Source organism: Pholcus phalangioides, unplaced genomic scaffold, assembly GCF_987345545.1.
Source record: "Pholcus phalangioides strain wild (caught in Gottingen) unplaced genomic scaffold, Ppha-v1.0 ptg000001l_1, whole genome shotgun sequence".
Lineage (NCBI taxonomy): Eukaryota > Metazoa > Arthropoda > Arachnida > Araneae > Pholcidae > Pholcus > Pholcus phalangioides.
In genome coordinates, this window is record NW_028301594.1 from 24,204,781 (window position 1) to 24,220,383 (window position 15,603).

General features: G+C 37.6%; 1 protein-coding gene across 2 annotated transcripts; it reads right to left on the reverse strand.

The window, feature by feature from the left end:
* Positions 1-1,493: 1,493 nt before the first annotated feature.
* Positions 1,494-12,540, reverse strand: LOC149090161 (Golgi apparatus membrane protein TVP23 homolog B). 2 transcript variants are annotated; one of them, XM_089232420.1, is made up of 6 exons: positions 12,450-12,540; positions 8,623-8,675; positions 8,227-8,461; positions 5,524-5,649; positions 4,373-4,501; positions 1,494-2,128 (listed from the first exon to the last, which is right to left on the reverse strand). In XM_089232420.1, the coding sequence occupies exons 2-6, from the start codon at positions 8,667-8,669 to the stop codon at positions 2,057-2,059; spliced, it is 609 nt and encodes a 202-aa protein (XP_089088546.1). In that variant the 5' UTR covers positions 8,670-8,675; positions 12,450-12,540; the 3' UTR covers positions 1,494-2,056. The 2 variants fall into 2 exon arrangements, with proteins under 2 accessions (XP_089088546.1, XP_089088545.1); XM_089232419.1 differs by having other exon boundaries at positions 8,227-8,464.
* Between the last annotated feature and the right edge of the window lie 3,063 nt (positions 12,541-15,603).

Below are 15,603 nucleotides of genomic sequence, written 5' to 3' on the forward strand. Positions count from 1 at the left end.
AATTAACTGCCTCTGCGGGGAATCGAACCAACGTCCTCTCATTTGCCGGTTGAGCGCTAGACCAGGCAACAAACCCTTTCCTTAGGGCTCGCGTGCGCTGAATGGGACCGTACATGGACAATGAGACCTGACAGTGCCATCACGTGGCGACTTATCCGTAGATTACGTCACTCTCCTATATTAATACGAAGGTTTCCTGCATTCATCTTCGCATCAGCCAGCTAGAGCCCCTTTATATACGAAGGCGTCTTACAGCCAGCTGTTGAAACCTTCGGAGAGTGACGTCACACACATGTACCGAAGAACATTTTATTTCATTGCGGCCCTCGGCCGTTTATCAAATCACACATGCGACTCCCGAACTCTGCACAGGTCGAACACTCATAAAGTAATACCCCGAATTTCCGCGATAGGCGTGACCGACGCGACGGTAACCTCGTAAGTCGGGGGACGATTTTACTTAAAATACATAATTTTAACGCACACTATATTTCATATACGTAACACATTTGATTTCACGTCCTTATATTGTTTTAGTTCATTGGACATTTTTTCTTACGGGCCGAATAAATTCTCAAATGGCCCGCAAACCAGAGTGATACACGGAATTTAGTTTCGAAGCAGTGCTAACTCCTTGTCAGACCAGACGAAACCCAGGCTCTGGCCCTTCCGGGATGTAAGACTTTTACCCGTGTGGGTTGGGTCGTGCTGAATTCCCTAGAAACTACTTTAGCGAGTCCGAATTCAAGGAATTCACGGTGCATATCTTTTGATACGCCTCAGCTTATTACCGTTTTTTTTTTTAATTTTTTGTTGAACTGTAATATTGCACTAATTCAACATGGTTTCTTGGCAATTGAAAAATACAACGTGGCTAAGCTTTGCTTATCTATTTGAACTTCTCCAATAGATGTAATATCGCAAATACAGTAGAAAGAACCTCTTATTTGACATGAAAGGGCCTAACCCACCTTTATGATAAGGCATATATCTCCACAGAACTGTAAAAGAGCTAAAATAAGGACTTTGAAGCTAATAAATAGCTTATAAGCAGTTAGAAAATTGCATGTTTTATTGGTACAACTTTAAATAAATTGCTTAAAATTAACTCACAAATTATTTTTGCCATTTCTTTGGTCACTGACCTTGCATACAAACTCTCAGCACCATGCATATCTTGAATACGTAAGTATAAAAAAAATTACTTCAGTTGGCAAGTTTTCCCCAAATATGAGGCGGAAAATTTTTCGCCCGATTTCTATTTTAATTTCATACACACTTGACATGTTTTTTACAAACTCCAACTTGAAAATTAGTTAATAAACTGAAAAAAAAAAACGTTCAAAGAAAAAACATATTGATCAGGACAAGAGTTCATAAAATTGAGTGGTGACTGTAGTTCTGAATCACAGAAAATATGCAATTTCATACTATCGAGTGTAATTCAACTTCCTTGATAATTGAACAAAAATTTTCATTAACAGGAAATTAAATAGATTTATACAATTAGGTACACTTTTATTGTAAACATACATCACAAATTTGTATTGCAAAGTCACAAAATTCAAGACATTTTATACGCGAATGTCAGAGATGATGATGGTGCACATATCTATGCAATGCAACTGAGAAAATATTAAACAAATAGAAAACTCTTATATTACCATTAAATATTAAAGCTTTTATTATAGACAAAAAAATATCTCTTGTTTGCATTTTTAATATTACCATTATTGAAGCAACTGCACTAATCATATAATAAAACATGATTTTTTTTAAGAAACAAGAATCGCTAAACTATAAATAATATAAAAAAAAACTAAAGCAAACTATTTTGCGTAACATGGTGGAAACTTTCATGATTCAAACCATTGGGGAAGATGGACTGCCACGTTTAACCAATTTTTATTGCGTATCACAAATGCTGACATATACAGGAATGACTCTGATGTCTTTCTCACATCCGGTGCATACACTTGTGTATTACTGGAAAACTTCATGCATGCGGTGTGTCCAGTCTTTCTTTAATTTAAAAGCCAACATCAAATATGAACTCCTAAACAGTTGCCGTGAAGCTCTGGTTAGGAGGCTGGGGTTCTGGCTGTTTCTTGAAAATCGAGCTGAACATCTGCAAAGAAATAAACAGTGGTAAGAGTACAATTAATTAAATGGTATACAGGGTGCATAGCAAACAAGGGGCATGACATTTTACTGGTGAATCGTTGATCCTAGAGGTACACTTCCAGTTAGAAAAGGTTCCCAAGTAGCATGTAGTACTCAGATATGTCATTCATGTTTCAAGGGATTGTAGTTATTAAAACTAAAAAAATAAACTTTTTATACAGTCCCCATGTACCCCAAAACCCATTAAAAAGCGGCTGTTCTGTCTCTCCTGATAACAAAAAATTCCATGTTTTAAGTACAATCAATATTCACAAGGATATTCAAATTCGAAACATGGAGGAAAGTGGGGAAAGAACAGCTCTAAATGCAGAAAAAACGTTTCACCCGCATTTAATGCCTTTTTTTTTCCAACTTTACACCATTTTTCAAATTCAAATATTGCACTTAAAAATGTGTAAAACTTTTTTTTTCATCAGGACAGGTCAACAACTTTCTAATTGGATTTTGGAGCACACAAGGGACGGTATAAAAAGGGTTTTTCGTTTTTTAATAACTATACAATCCCTTGAAATATGGATGACATATCTGAGTACTACATCTTATTTGGAAACATTTTTCTCATTGGAACTATGCCTCTAGGATCAATGGTTCACCAATAAAATGCCATGCCCCCCCCCTCCCATTTACTATGCAAATACAACGCCACAACAGGCAAACTGCCAAACGAGGTGGCTTCCTGTAATGCCTGCACCCTGTAATGCCAGCTGCACCCTACAATGCAAGTAAGGTAACAAATAAAACTCATTCAATTAATCCACTTCATGAAGTAAGACCTGCTTGGATACATTTTTGCAGATGAGAAGGGGGAAGCTCAATATTTTTGAGTGGGAAAGAGTGTGTGCCACGCACATGATTTGATAATCTGTCGCTAGCCACTTGAATGTTTTGGTGTAATGGTTCATGAACCTCTGACTACACTTTTATTGCAATACCGCACAAATAATGTAACACTTCATAATTTTGATTTTTTTTCTTCCTCTTCTTTTGACAGTTTTATGTGGGCTCTAATGAGTATATTTAGAACTAAAACCGCACAAACAGAAATTTTAGAAATTGTGAACAAAAATAAACAAATATGTTTATTTTTGTAATGTCATTTTCTACAGTTTTTTTTTCATGAACATTTTTTTTCATATTATTTTTACCAAAATTTTAATGATCAATGGCACTGAATAGTTTTATTTCAAAGGCTGGGATTGGACTATAAGAGTTTTATGAGAGTTCTTTCATAAAACTTGAGAAATGCAACCAATAAGCTTATCTGTTACATTTGAGTAAATGCATAATCGATGAGTCATTAAGATTGATGAATTTTTCAAGTTTTATAAAATAACTTCATAAAACTTTTATAGTGTAATCCCGGCCTTAGTAAATATAACATTACTTTTACAAAAAGTTTACAATGAAATAATGTCTATGCATAAAATAATCAGAGCTGAAAAGAAATAAATTTTTGATTGTTTTAATCAGTTCAGTTTTTGGTTTCATTAATATGCGGAGTGTCTAGATCAAATGTCCCTATATTTGATCGGTTCCTACACTTTACAAGAAGTTTGAAAGGGACATACATATGTCATAATAAATCGAAAGCAATCAAAGTTGATGACGTCACGCCGTACGTGAGCCGAGAGTAGTCATCCGTTAACTGTTGCTTTGCCAGTGCTAACAGACTAACAAGAGGACTATTACCGCTGGTATGAGAAGTCTTCTAATTGTTTCTGTTATGTCGTTAAAATAATTTGTTTATGTATGTTAATAAACTAATTTTTGTTAAAGTTAAAATCTCATTGAATCACTTGTCTCCCTTTTTCTGTGTACCTCTGCACCAATTCCCCATATCAGAACCTGGGTCATATGCAGTTTAATAATATTCATTGCAACTGCACTGCAAGTCATTTGAATAATGTGGAACTGTACCATGTTCCATGTAAGTGCTCTGAAACTATGTCGTGGGTCACTTAGGTGGTGCAGAACCGCACTGCAGTTCACTAAAGCGATCTATAAATGTGTCACAGGTCACTTTAGCAATCTGTAAATGTACCACTTGGTTCATTTTTACAAAATTATGTTTGAGGTTGCAGGCCACATCAGACAACTTCGAGAGCCACATGTGGCCTGCATGCCATGGGTTGAGCATGTATGATCTCTATGATGTCAAAACAATTTTTTTTCATAATTGTACACTTACATTAGTTAAAACTTGCTTCCCCATCAAATTTGATAGCCCAACTGTGAATTTTTCAGTACCTCCGATCTTGCATCTCAAATAGCCATACAAATTTGCACCGTTGAGTGACAGGGCTATCAGAACAACAACCTGGAATGAAAATAGAAAAGGAGGAAGGGTAATTTTGAGTTTTAAGATGCCTGTTGAAAGTGCAAAAAAAAAATGATGAAAAATTTCAATAACAATATTTTGTTCCAAAAAAAAAAAATTACAGCAAACCTCAGACAAAATTTTGAACTATGTAATATTTGTAGCCAAAAGAGAGAGAGAGGAAAAATAAAATATATCACAAATAATGGTCTCTATTGATCAAGATTTAATTTTCCCAATGAAGTTTCGAATAGGTAAATTTATTGATTTCTCAAACTTTTCAATTAAATTCCAAAACAGTAAAGGGCATAAAAGATTTTCCATGATATACATGTTATAATGTTATAGCCAATGATTTTCATCCCATCAAAAATCATCGATTTTTTTGTATGATGCACAAGCTGCTTTCCAGTGGAGCAAGCATAATAATGCAGAGGAACTATAGCTTCAAATCCCCCTTATTTACCTCACCCCAACCTACAAACTTGACATCAGTGTTTTAGAAATTTGCGTAAAGGTTACAACAAAAAAATCTCCCCTCTGGTGATGAAACCTGGAACTTTAATTTATTTAACTTTATTTTTAACCTAGATTAAACGATATGTCTTTTTGATAATTTCAAAAAACTTTAAATGCTTCCTTCTTTTTTACAAAACTTATTTAGCTACTACTAAATAAACCATACTTGCACATTGTACACATTCCTCTGTAGAATTTAATTAGCAACTACAGTAGACTCTCGATAATCTGGCTGTGCACTAGACCAGCCTGCCCAGTGATCCAATATTTTTAAGCAGATTTTCTTCGAGCAAGTTAATATCATTTTAAATGGGCTTTTTCAACTAACTTCCAGTATTAAAGTGGTTTTGGTTATCCTGCACACCCTGGTCTGATATGAGCTGAATTATCCAGTCTACTGTACTACACATCTTGATTTTTTTTTTGTAATTCAGACTTAAAAAATAAAAGGATACCTAGATTACAATTTTATATTGTCATGAAAACAAAAACATGATACTCACAAACCACTTCAAGTTCAGCCTGAAGATCGAAATGAAGAGCAAAAGAAACCACACAACAGGACATAGTACAAGAGCCATCCAAAATGCTTGTGCTTCTGCAGGATCTGTAAGCTTAGAATCTTCCCTCTTATAAATATAAATAAAAAAAAGTGTTGATACAATAAGACAGAATGTTGAAAATGCCCTTCTAGTGCATGAGCACATGCTCACATTTACACGAATGTAAAACATCCAGACAACACAAGTAAAGGAATTCACACAGATGGCAATAAAAATAGAATGTAATCATTTGGAAGACGAAATTACCGATCGGTTGGGCTAGGAGCAAATGCTCATCAAGTCCACAATCCTCATTAGTGTCCCCCTTCCAGTAAAAGCCACCAATGCAAAACGATTTTAACGTCATAACCAACTTTATTTTTAACAAAAGTGCATTTAAATAATAGAATTAGTGTGATTTCAACTTATAATTCATGTCATTTATATCCGGTGTCAAAATGACACCCCAGCGGCTGTTCTAGTGCTAAATTGCTTCAAGTAGTAACCTTAATCTCTTAGTCTATTCCTGTATTTGTTTACATCTAGCGAATAGGTCAATGAAATGAATAAATTGAAATTTTTATTCAGCATCAATTAATATTATATAGTTACATACAAAAAATATTCAATTGAAATTTGATTAATCAATTAAAGTTTTTTATTAACCAGTTAAAAATACTAATCAATTCCCAGCTCTAATAATTAGTTATGACAATCATAATTATCACAATATAATTTATAAATCATGAACATAATCTCAATTATTGATTACAAAAATTCAGTTCAGTATTGTTGAAAATGAGGGAAGAAACAGGACATTTTATAAAAAGAAGGTGGGACTGCTGAAATTAGCTGTAAAATTACGAATCTGCCAGGTAAAGTGCCGGTCATATGATCACCCCATATGCACAAGTTTCTGGCCTGCAAGCGGTAGAAATACTACTAAACCACACATGCACCTCATCCATATTCTTCGGCGGAAATTCTAACGAATTGGTGCATGTTGGAATGTGCGTATCCGTGTAGTGAACCTAACATGAATTTGTTTCTGTGTAATGCTTGTTACAGTGCTGCCATCTGCTACCTATTTTTCAAACTGTGACTGAAGTGTCATAATTGAAGATTTACCATTCGACTGTTGCTCTCTGTGGCGAGACTTTTTAACAGGGAGATCAGCTCACATTCGTTCCTCGAAGTTGGGAACTACACAAAACCAACTTCAGCCGATCACCACTGTGGGGTTTGTACCCGGGTCGTCGCGATGCAAGTCTGTCACCATGACCACTCAACCATCATAGTGGCTGGAAGAAATACTGCATATCCGGCCAATGAACTGAAAAGGTTGTGCACCCCTGCTTTAGAGAATACCCTGAACAGGACTGCAATTGAGAGCATTCTTAACTCGGCTCATGATAAATATGCCCCCCCCCCCCTCCCCAAGTACCCTTATATTGAGAAATTCTGTCAGCACCAAGAATCTGCTTCTGCAGCATAGCGGTCTAGCACACTCTGCTAGATTGTGAGAAGATGGAGATTCAGTTTCCAGCAGATAACTGTAAATTTTTTCCCTCCCAAAATTCATCTCTACATTGCATCTAATTATTCAACACTTTGTTAGGTCAGCTGGACAGGGAGCATTCTTAACTCAGCCTGCAAGCACGAGCTGAATCCTGCATATGCCTATGACTTCAGTAATCTCTAAATGCGCAGCAAGTCACTTAAATGATCTACAACTGTGCAGCGAGCCACTTGATCTGAAAATGTGTAGTGAGCTACCCAAGTGCTCTGGAACTGTACCACGAATCACACAAGTGATCTGGGAATGTTAGGTACACACAATGTTAGGTAGCACTCACACTGACTGTTAGGTACACACAATTACACTTCCGGCACAACTCACTAGGTAGAAAATTGCCTATGGCAATAGACCTGAGTTGTGCTCGGTTAAAAAAAAAAAAGGCCATTTGAGTAGGTTCGAGCCCCACGGCGACTCGCATCGCCCGGGTTCGGGCCCCACCGTCGCCACTGTGGTGGTCGGCTGAAGTTGGTTTTCTGTGGTTCCCAACTTCGAGGCGCAAATGCGAGCCGATCTCCCCGTTAAAAAGTCTCGCCACAGAGAGCAACAGGCCTACAAACAGTACACATATTCAGTCACTACACATCACTCACTTCACTTCTGAGATATAGATGGCAGCACTGAAAAATCATACACAACACTAAATACGCACTCGGACTGTTTGGTACACACTCTTACACTTCCGGCACAACTCACTAGGTAGTAAATTGCCTATGGCAATAGACCTGAGTTGTGATCGGTTTGAAAAAAAAGAAAAAAAAAGGCCACTTGAGTGATCTAGGCTATAAATCTATGATAGTGCATTTTCACAGAATTATGTATAAGGTCTGTGGCAACATCAGATGACTCTGAGGGCCACATTTGTCCTAAATGCCACGAATTGAGCATGTATGTAATTTTTACTCATGTATAACCCCCCCCCCCCCAACATAGGTCAAGCATTTTTTTTTTGTAAAAATTGTTCTGCATGTAATTACACCCTCGCCCCTAGTTTTGGAACAAATTTTTGAGCACAAAAAAAGTACATACAACTTCTGGCGTTGGTTCTGTAACAATAAAAGTGTAAATATAACAAAAAAGTAACTCACATCCCTGGATTCAAAAACCCAATGACTTTGACCTTCCTCGTCGATATAATTCCACCACCTTAAGCCAACCAGCAGCCGTCCAGTTATATTTTTAACAGTCCAGAAATCGAGGGATAGTAGAATCAGGACTGAGACGAAGCACGAGATGAATCCGCTTTGAAACCAGCCACAAAACAAATAGACTACAATGGCGAGAACTCTGAAACAGAGGTGGAAGAACACTGCGCCTCTGTGACTGCTGGGGCAAAACAAAATAATTAATTTAGAAATGGACGATAACGGTCATCCTTTATTAAGAACATACAACTGAAATAAAAATCAAGAGAGATTTTATAAAAGAATAAACAATTTCAAGTGGGAAAACGAAACACAATATATATAAAATTATGTCTGTACCGTGGTTTGTTTCCAGTCCATTCCGAAAAATTTACATCATCGGCCATAGTGAGCTGTAACATAAATATAGATGTAAGAATAAGTATTGTCTGAGGCTTTCATGGCCGGAGTGCAATAAGTTACAAATGGTTTCCGGACTGTTTAGGCCCTGGTCTGAGACATTTTTCTTCCTGCCGTTTCCCGCCACATCTGTGATAGCATCTTCTTAGGTTAAACATACATAGGTTTCTGTGACAAGTACGAAAGGTATCATACATCTAGCATCGTTAAATTGTTCTCTATATAGACTGTCTACTGAGATTTGTTCGGCCACAGAAAAGCCGCATTGGCTGGCTTGAGTAGAAGTGTCATACTCTGATTGGCTATGTATAGAGTGTAGTGACGATTAACTGTCAAGGTCATTTTCTCTCACATGTCTGCAATGCTGAAATAACAGGACCCAAGTGAAATGCACTTTCATCATCTCCTCCCTCAAGTTTATGTTGTGCTTGAATATTTCAATTACTTCTCTATGAAGGCGAGCCTAGTAGTGCACCTCGGATGATATTACCTTGGTATTTTCAAAATTTAATTTCCTGTCTGGTTTCCTACATGCATGGAATCTGGTAAACACCTGCCGTGCAAAGGGTGTCTTTCAGATCTTTTTGCAGATCACCAGTAGACCCACACACACACACACACAGCCAATCAGATCATGACACATCCACCCATTTGAGCCAGCCAATGGAAGGATCTTTTGCGGCTGATCAAGCCCCAGAAGTCTATATATATATATAGTACAAATCAATACTAGATGTATGATGCCTTTTTCGCTTGTCGCAGAAACCTACTTGTGTTAAACCTCAGAAGATGCCTGCCACAGATGTGAACAAAACGACAGGAAGAAATACCTTAGACTATGTTCTAACAGTCCAGAAACCATTTGTGACTCAGATGTGAGAATACTTAGCATCAGAGTCATATTATACATATTATCAATAGCAGCAATATATTTAAAATCATAAACAATGAGCATTTCGTAAACATGCAGAGAAGGAGCAAAGATTTCATTTTCGCTACCTCGTTCAAAATATATATAAAGTATTTTCTTCACTTTTTCTCCGAGATTAATTCGACCTCTTTTTACACTCCTAGTTGGAACCAAGCACAAATTCCAATCTATTGCCACGGGCAAGTTACTAATGAATGAGTTGTGCTCAAAATGTGTATCTAATTGTCTTGGTAAGTATCTGTTTTACTGAACTACGCATGAAGTACAATTATTGAATATTTGCACCGGTAAATACCAAGACATGACAAATCAAAAAAAATCAAGGTGGCAGAAAAAATTTTTAGCAGCCAAAATTTTTTTTCAAAGAAAAGCAGGTTCTCAAAATAATATATTTCTTTAAACTTTATCAGAACATAGCAGCTGCCTTCCATGTCGATAGATACGTGGATATGAATTCCAAAAGTTTTCTGTTGTTGTCCCGACTCAAATTTAGTAGCTACAAACAGAAAAATTTTAGGCAGCAATCCTAATTTTTTAATTGCCATGGAGATCTGGCATCTGGAATACCGTCAAACCTCGTTAATGAGTCACTCTTGGGAGAGCAAAAATATGACTTAGTAAGCGGAGTGACTCGTTAAGCAGAGTAAGCCATAGCTGTGCCAATTCCAATTGAGAGTTCCAAGTGACCCAGTAAGCAGAGTGACGTGTTAACCAGGTGACGCACTAACGAGGTTTGACTGTATATCCAAACACTAGACTATTAACTCTATTCCTCACTGTGACAAGACTTTTCAACAGGAATATTGAGTCGCATTCACACCTCAAAGTTGGGAAATACGTCAAACTAGTTTGAGCCAACACTACTGCAGAGCTTGACAGCTCCCAGGCGCCAGGTCATCATGGTGATTATAAAGGTCATATTGCCACCACTTTTTTTATGTGTGATTATTGGATTGAAGTCTAAGGACACTATAAAATTATCAGAAACTATGTCTGTGGGTTTGACAGCATGTCCTTAAGCCCTGGAAAAATCAATGGGTACACCATTTTGGACTGATTTTGTTGGTGATGGGGGAATACTTGATGTCAAAATTTGTTCTTGATTTGTCAACACCTGCAAACGATTAAATTTCATCTATGCACATGTGGATTTCAATTTATTAAACAGATTATTACATGTGGTATGCCATAGAGATTATTCCGATTTCTAACATGGATTATTATTGTGCTGTGGAGAAAGGAGGAAGAAAAAATAAAAACAGTTGAGCTGTAACAAAAAAAACGTTTTCATTTCACTATGTTATGCGTTGGGCTGTACTAGTACTGCAACCCGAGGGCTTGGCGCCCACAAGGGTAATAAAGCTCAATTTTCACCTGCAATCTGTACACAGGCTGGCGTACTCCTTCTTCTTTAACCATATATGCACATTCCTCAGCGGAATTCCTAATGAATTGGTTACATGCAGGAATACGAGTTGCTCTAACATATTAATGTTGTCAGAGTTGTGCTTATTGTGTGCTATGCTGGCCCAGTCATCTGTCTTCCATGTTTTAAAGTGATGATGGATGACGCTTGAATTTTCATTCTATGTAAGTATCATGTTGAACGCCTGCGTGTTCTTTGCAGAGAGACTTTTTCAAATGCTACACTAGCTTGAAATTGAAAAACAGCAGAAAACCAAGTTCAGTCAACTACCACTGTGCCACCAATGAGATTCGGAGTTGGATCCTCATCACAAGAGGATTATCCAGGGATGATATCGGTCTTTGCTATTCATACGAAGGTTTGATATTCAGCTCGCTGATGAAAAGATGTATTTAGGAAAGAAAGGAAATTCAACTGCCCTTGCGGGAAACCAAACCCACACATCCTCTCACTTGCCGGGTGAGCACAATAGACTACAAAGGCAACAAATCACAATCTTTCCTTGGAGCTCATGTGTACTGAACAGAACCGTACATGCATGTATCGAACTTAACTCAGGCCAAGCCCACAATTGCTGACACAGCTATCAAATTACGACTCATCCAGGGATAATCCCAGCAAGTGAGAGGATGCAAGTTTTTGATTCTTCATAAGGGCAGTTGAATTTTCTTTCTTTCCTAAATTTGTCTTCGCATCAGCCAGCTGTAAAAACACTTTGCATAAGAGGCTTACCCACAAAGATCATGAAGTGATTTGGCAGGCCACATCAAACAGACTAATGCTTCAAAGCTTGCGTGTCAGAGTATACTTATAGAACTGATATCAAAGTCATTTTAAATGCAACCGATGGATCATCGGACTTTGCTGTAAGTGAGAGTGAAAAACGATAAGGATTGCAGCGAAACTTGGGACGGAGAGTCTGAGTAGATGATAGCGTTAAGAAAACGTAGTCGTTCGCTTAAAATATGTGCATTTTATGGTTTTTTTCTGTGAATGTATGAAATAATGAATTGCATTAATTAATTTTGTTTCCCTTATTTTGATTCCTAAAATCATACCTCGTCCTAAATGTGAGTAAATATGGTATCAAAGATCACATCTCTCTGAGATTTGATGCGGGGTGTGTCCGGTCCTTCAATGTGTTAAATCAACGTGTGATATCAATTTGTGGGGGTGGGGGGCATATCCCTGCGCCCAGGGTCACCAACTCCCCTTCTATTTGCGGTCTTGCCCCTGCATAGTCGAAGGTATTATGTGTTAAGATCGAGATCTTACGTCTAGCGTGCGAGATACTGAATTAGATTAATTTATTCACAGTTCATTAATATTATTCTTGATATAAAGTCCATAGGCACAATAAAAAATAATTGATTATTTTATTTGATCAAAGAAATTAGAGATTATACGAACCGATGCCTAATATTTCTTTGAGTGCGTAAGCGAATGGTGACACACCATACACAAATACAAGATGTGGACGGCGTGAACCGCACGATTCTTTCATGTTGCCACTCAATATCTCTAAAAAAAAAGACCTCCCATCGCCTGTGGTTTTGATTTGATTCAAATTTTAAAAAAAATTTATTTCCATGATTTCAAAAAGTTAATACTGCTTTATTTTAAGTAAATATTTTTCTTTCTTGAATCGTGTGCTGTATTATAAATTCTATAATGTTATCTGATCATGGGAACTCAAAACTCTCGGACAGACATCATGAAAGGAAACAGTACTTATGCTGACCTCTAGCAATAAATAGTGACACTTGAGTTTCTTGAATTTGTCAATAGATGTCAGAACGGGTTCTAGTTTTGTGAAATGAGGAAATTTTCTGGCGCCAATTTCAAACCGTATTATTTAACGCAAGCGAAAAAACTGATCCAATTGTTTTTATTTGACCGGCAAAAACAACAGACAATTATTAATCAGTTTTAGAGTTTAAGCACATATTGTCAGTGGCTTCTTACGGGCCAACTGGTCGAGCCCAGGGTTCCCGGGTCTCAGAGGGCACTAAAAAAATGTCATTTCAGTGTTATAATTTTTTTTATTAACAACGCATTACTTGTGTATTCATTTTTGAGCACTTCTATGACAGCAGCAGTGCCGTCTTTAGGCATGGGCCCACCCGGGCACGGCCCGGGGGGCCTCACAAAACTGAGATCTGATTGAAATTTTCGAGTTGTTTGGTAGGGCCTCAGAAAAATCAATTGGCCCGGGGGCCCATGATACTCTTAAAACGGCCCTGGACAGCAGATATACCAACTATATGCTTGCTTGATATTGAGAGTCTCATCTTCCTCCCCCACAATAAAGAAACTACGGGCTCAAAGGGGCTCCAAAAAATCTCAGCCCTATGCACACATTTTTGAATCCCAGCTTCTCTTTATAAAATAAATCATTATCAAACAAACTCAATATCGTTTACATAAAGGTATACGTTCTACAGTAGTGTTACCAGACCTCCGTATTTTGAATGTCTTGTCCATACCATAAGCGGGTAGACTCCTTGAACAGGGCGGGCGGGGGGGGGGGGTGAATCACTGAGGGTGTGTATGATGTGATCAATTGAGGGGGCGAATATCCACCTCCGTCCTCCCGCTTGCGCAAATAATACATCTTTTTCACCGAACGGGGATGGGGAGGGCAACTGCTCCCTTTGCCACCCCAACTCCGTATCCGTCTACGGTCCATACTGCACTTAATGAGCGGGGAACTGTCCGTGGTTGCGTTTGATTTGGGATAAGAATTGGAGTGATTTTAAATGGAAAATGATACAAACTGGACCAGCTGTTGAGTGGGATATACATACATGCAATAACATTGACTTTTAGCCTTTCATTCATATGTTTTATCAGGCATAAAAAATGTAGTCTATATATTGTCTCAGTGTTTCTCAAAGTGTGCCTCGCAGCTCCTAAGGACGTCGCAATGCCTTTGTCAGAGGTGTCGTGGTGAGCTCGAGATACTCATTTGCGTGCCTATTTATGCTTTGAAGTGGTTATTTTATAAGTGAATGTCTATCAAAGTATTCTGGGGAGCCGCAGATGACATGGGCAAGGGAGCCGCGCATGACAAAAGTTTGAGAACCCCAGTATTATCTTGTAACATGTACTCAACTCTATCAATTGATATAGTAGTTTAATTTTTATTATTATTATTTCCGATTGCTCAGAAATTACATCGATGAAGCTCCGAATGTTTAATTGAAACTTTTTCGGCTCTTGAACAGACAAGTTGATGTCATCGAACATTTCACTTAGAAACCTTGTTTTACACAGTTACCTACAGTTTATCGTGGAGAAGGGGGATGAGGATGAGTAACAGTCAAACCTCCCCAAAACGTTACTCGCGATTCATCGATAAATCCCCCTATAATGACATTTTTCTCAAATTTTGTTTTGAATTACCTTTAGTATAATGTTAAACTCCTCGCGATACAACGACATCCTTTACTACGATAAATTACACTGTAGCGATATTTTTTAAGAGATTTTGAAATCTCTGCATCGATATTTTTATACTTCTCTCAAAATCGTCTTGAATTTAGTTTCAACTTCGTAACTTTTTTTCATCCGTCCAAGAGCGTCTAATAACTTCAGTGTTTTGCACAAATTGATTGCCGAAAATGTTGATAAAGCTGTTGGTATTGCCACTTTCTTTATAATACACATTGATTACAGTTTTTCGTGACGAAAAAATGCTTCAAAGCGCTTTTTCTGATGGTAGTAACAACGCAGATTTAGAAAAGATGCCAACATCATCATAAATTTTGTGGCATGCGATGACAACGTTGCCTCTCGATGTAATGATAATCCCTCTACAACGATATTTTTTCTTGGCTCGTAGAATATCGGTATATCGAAGCTTCAGTGTATACAGCAGGCAGAAAAATTTGAAAAAAGCATTTTCATAAAAAAAAAGTTTTAAAATAGGCTGAAAAAATGCATGCATTTTAGGTAGGAACAAAAAGAGCACATTACAAAATTATCGAATTTTAGAGTGATGGCAAAATAACATTTGCCCCGGGTGGCAAAAATCCTAGTAACGACCCTACACTGAACATGACTTATAGGACTCGTAGACAGTGTATGAAATTTAGTGATTTTTTTCATAAATATTTTCTCTTACTAAGCTTCTAAGATAATGCGTGGCAATATTAGAAGCTTTTTTGCAATTTGAAATCATATCTATGATCATATCTAGGACCGGTCTTAGACCACGTGGCGTCCTGTGCAAAACCAATAGTCGACGCCCCCCCCCCCTCGTCCTTAAGGTGGAGATCCAGGGTGATGTGTCGAAGAGGGAAATTTTTTACTAGTCACTACTGTCCCGTAAAATATCGGACAAATTCATTCCCCCATATTGTCGGGCTCTCGGGAAGTGGGGGGGGGAGGGTCATCCTTATCACCCTCCTCTGATTAAAGGGTGCCTGTGCGTTTGTTTTACCGTGACCGAAATCGGTATATTGCACTGCTCATAGATTATTTTCCTAAAAAATCAACTGCATATATTCAGACTATTTTTTCCCCCCACCTCTCGGTCATTATACATGAATACAGTATTTTG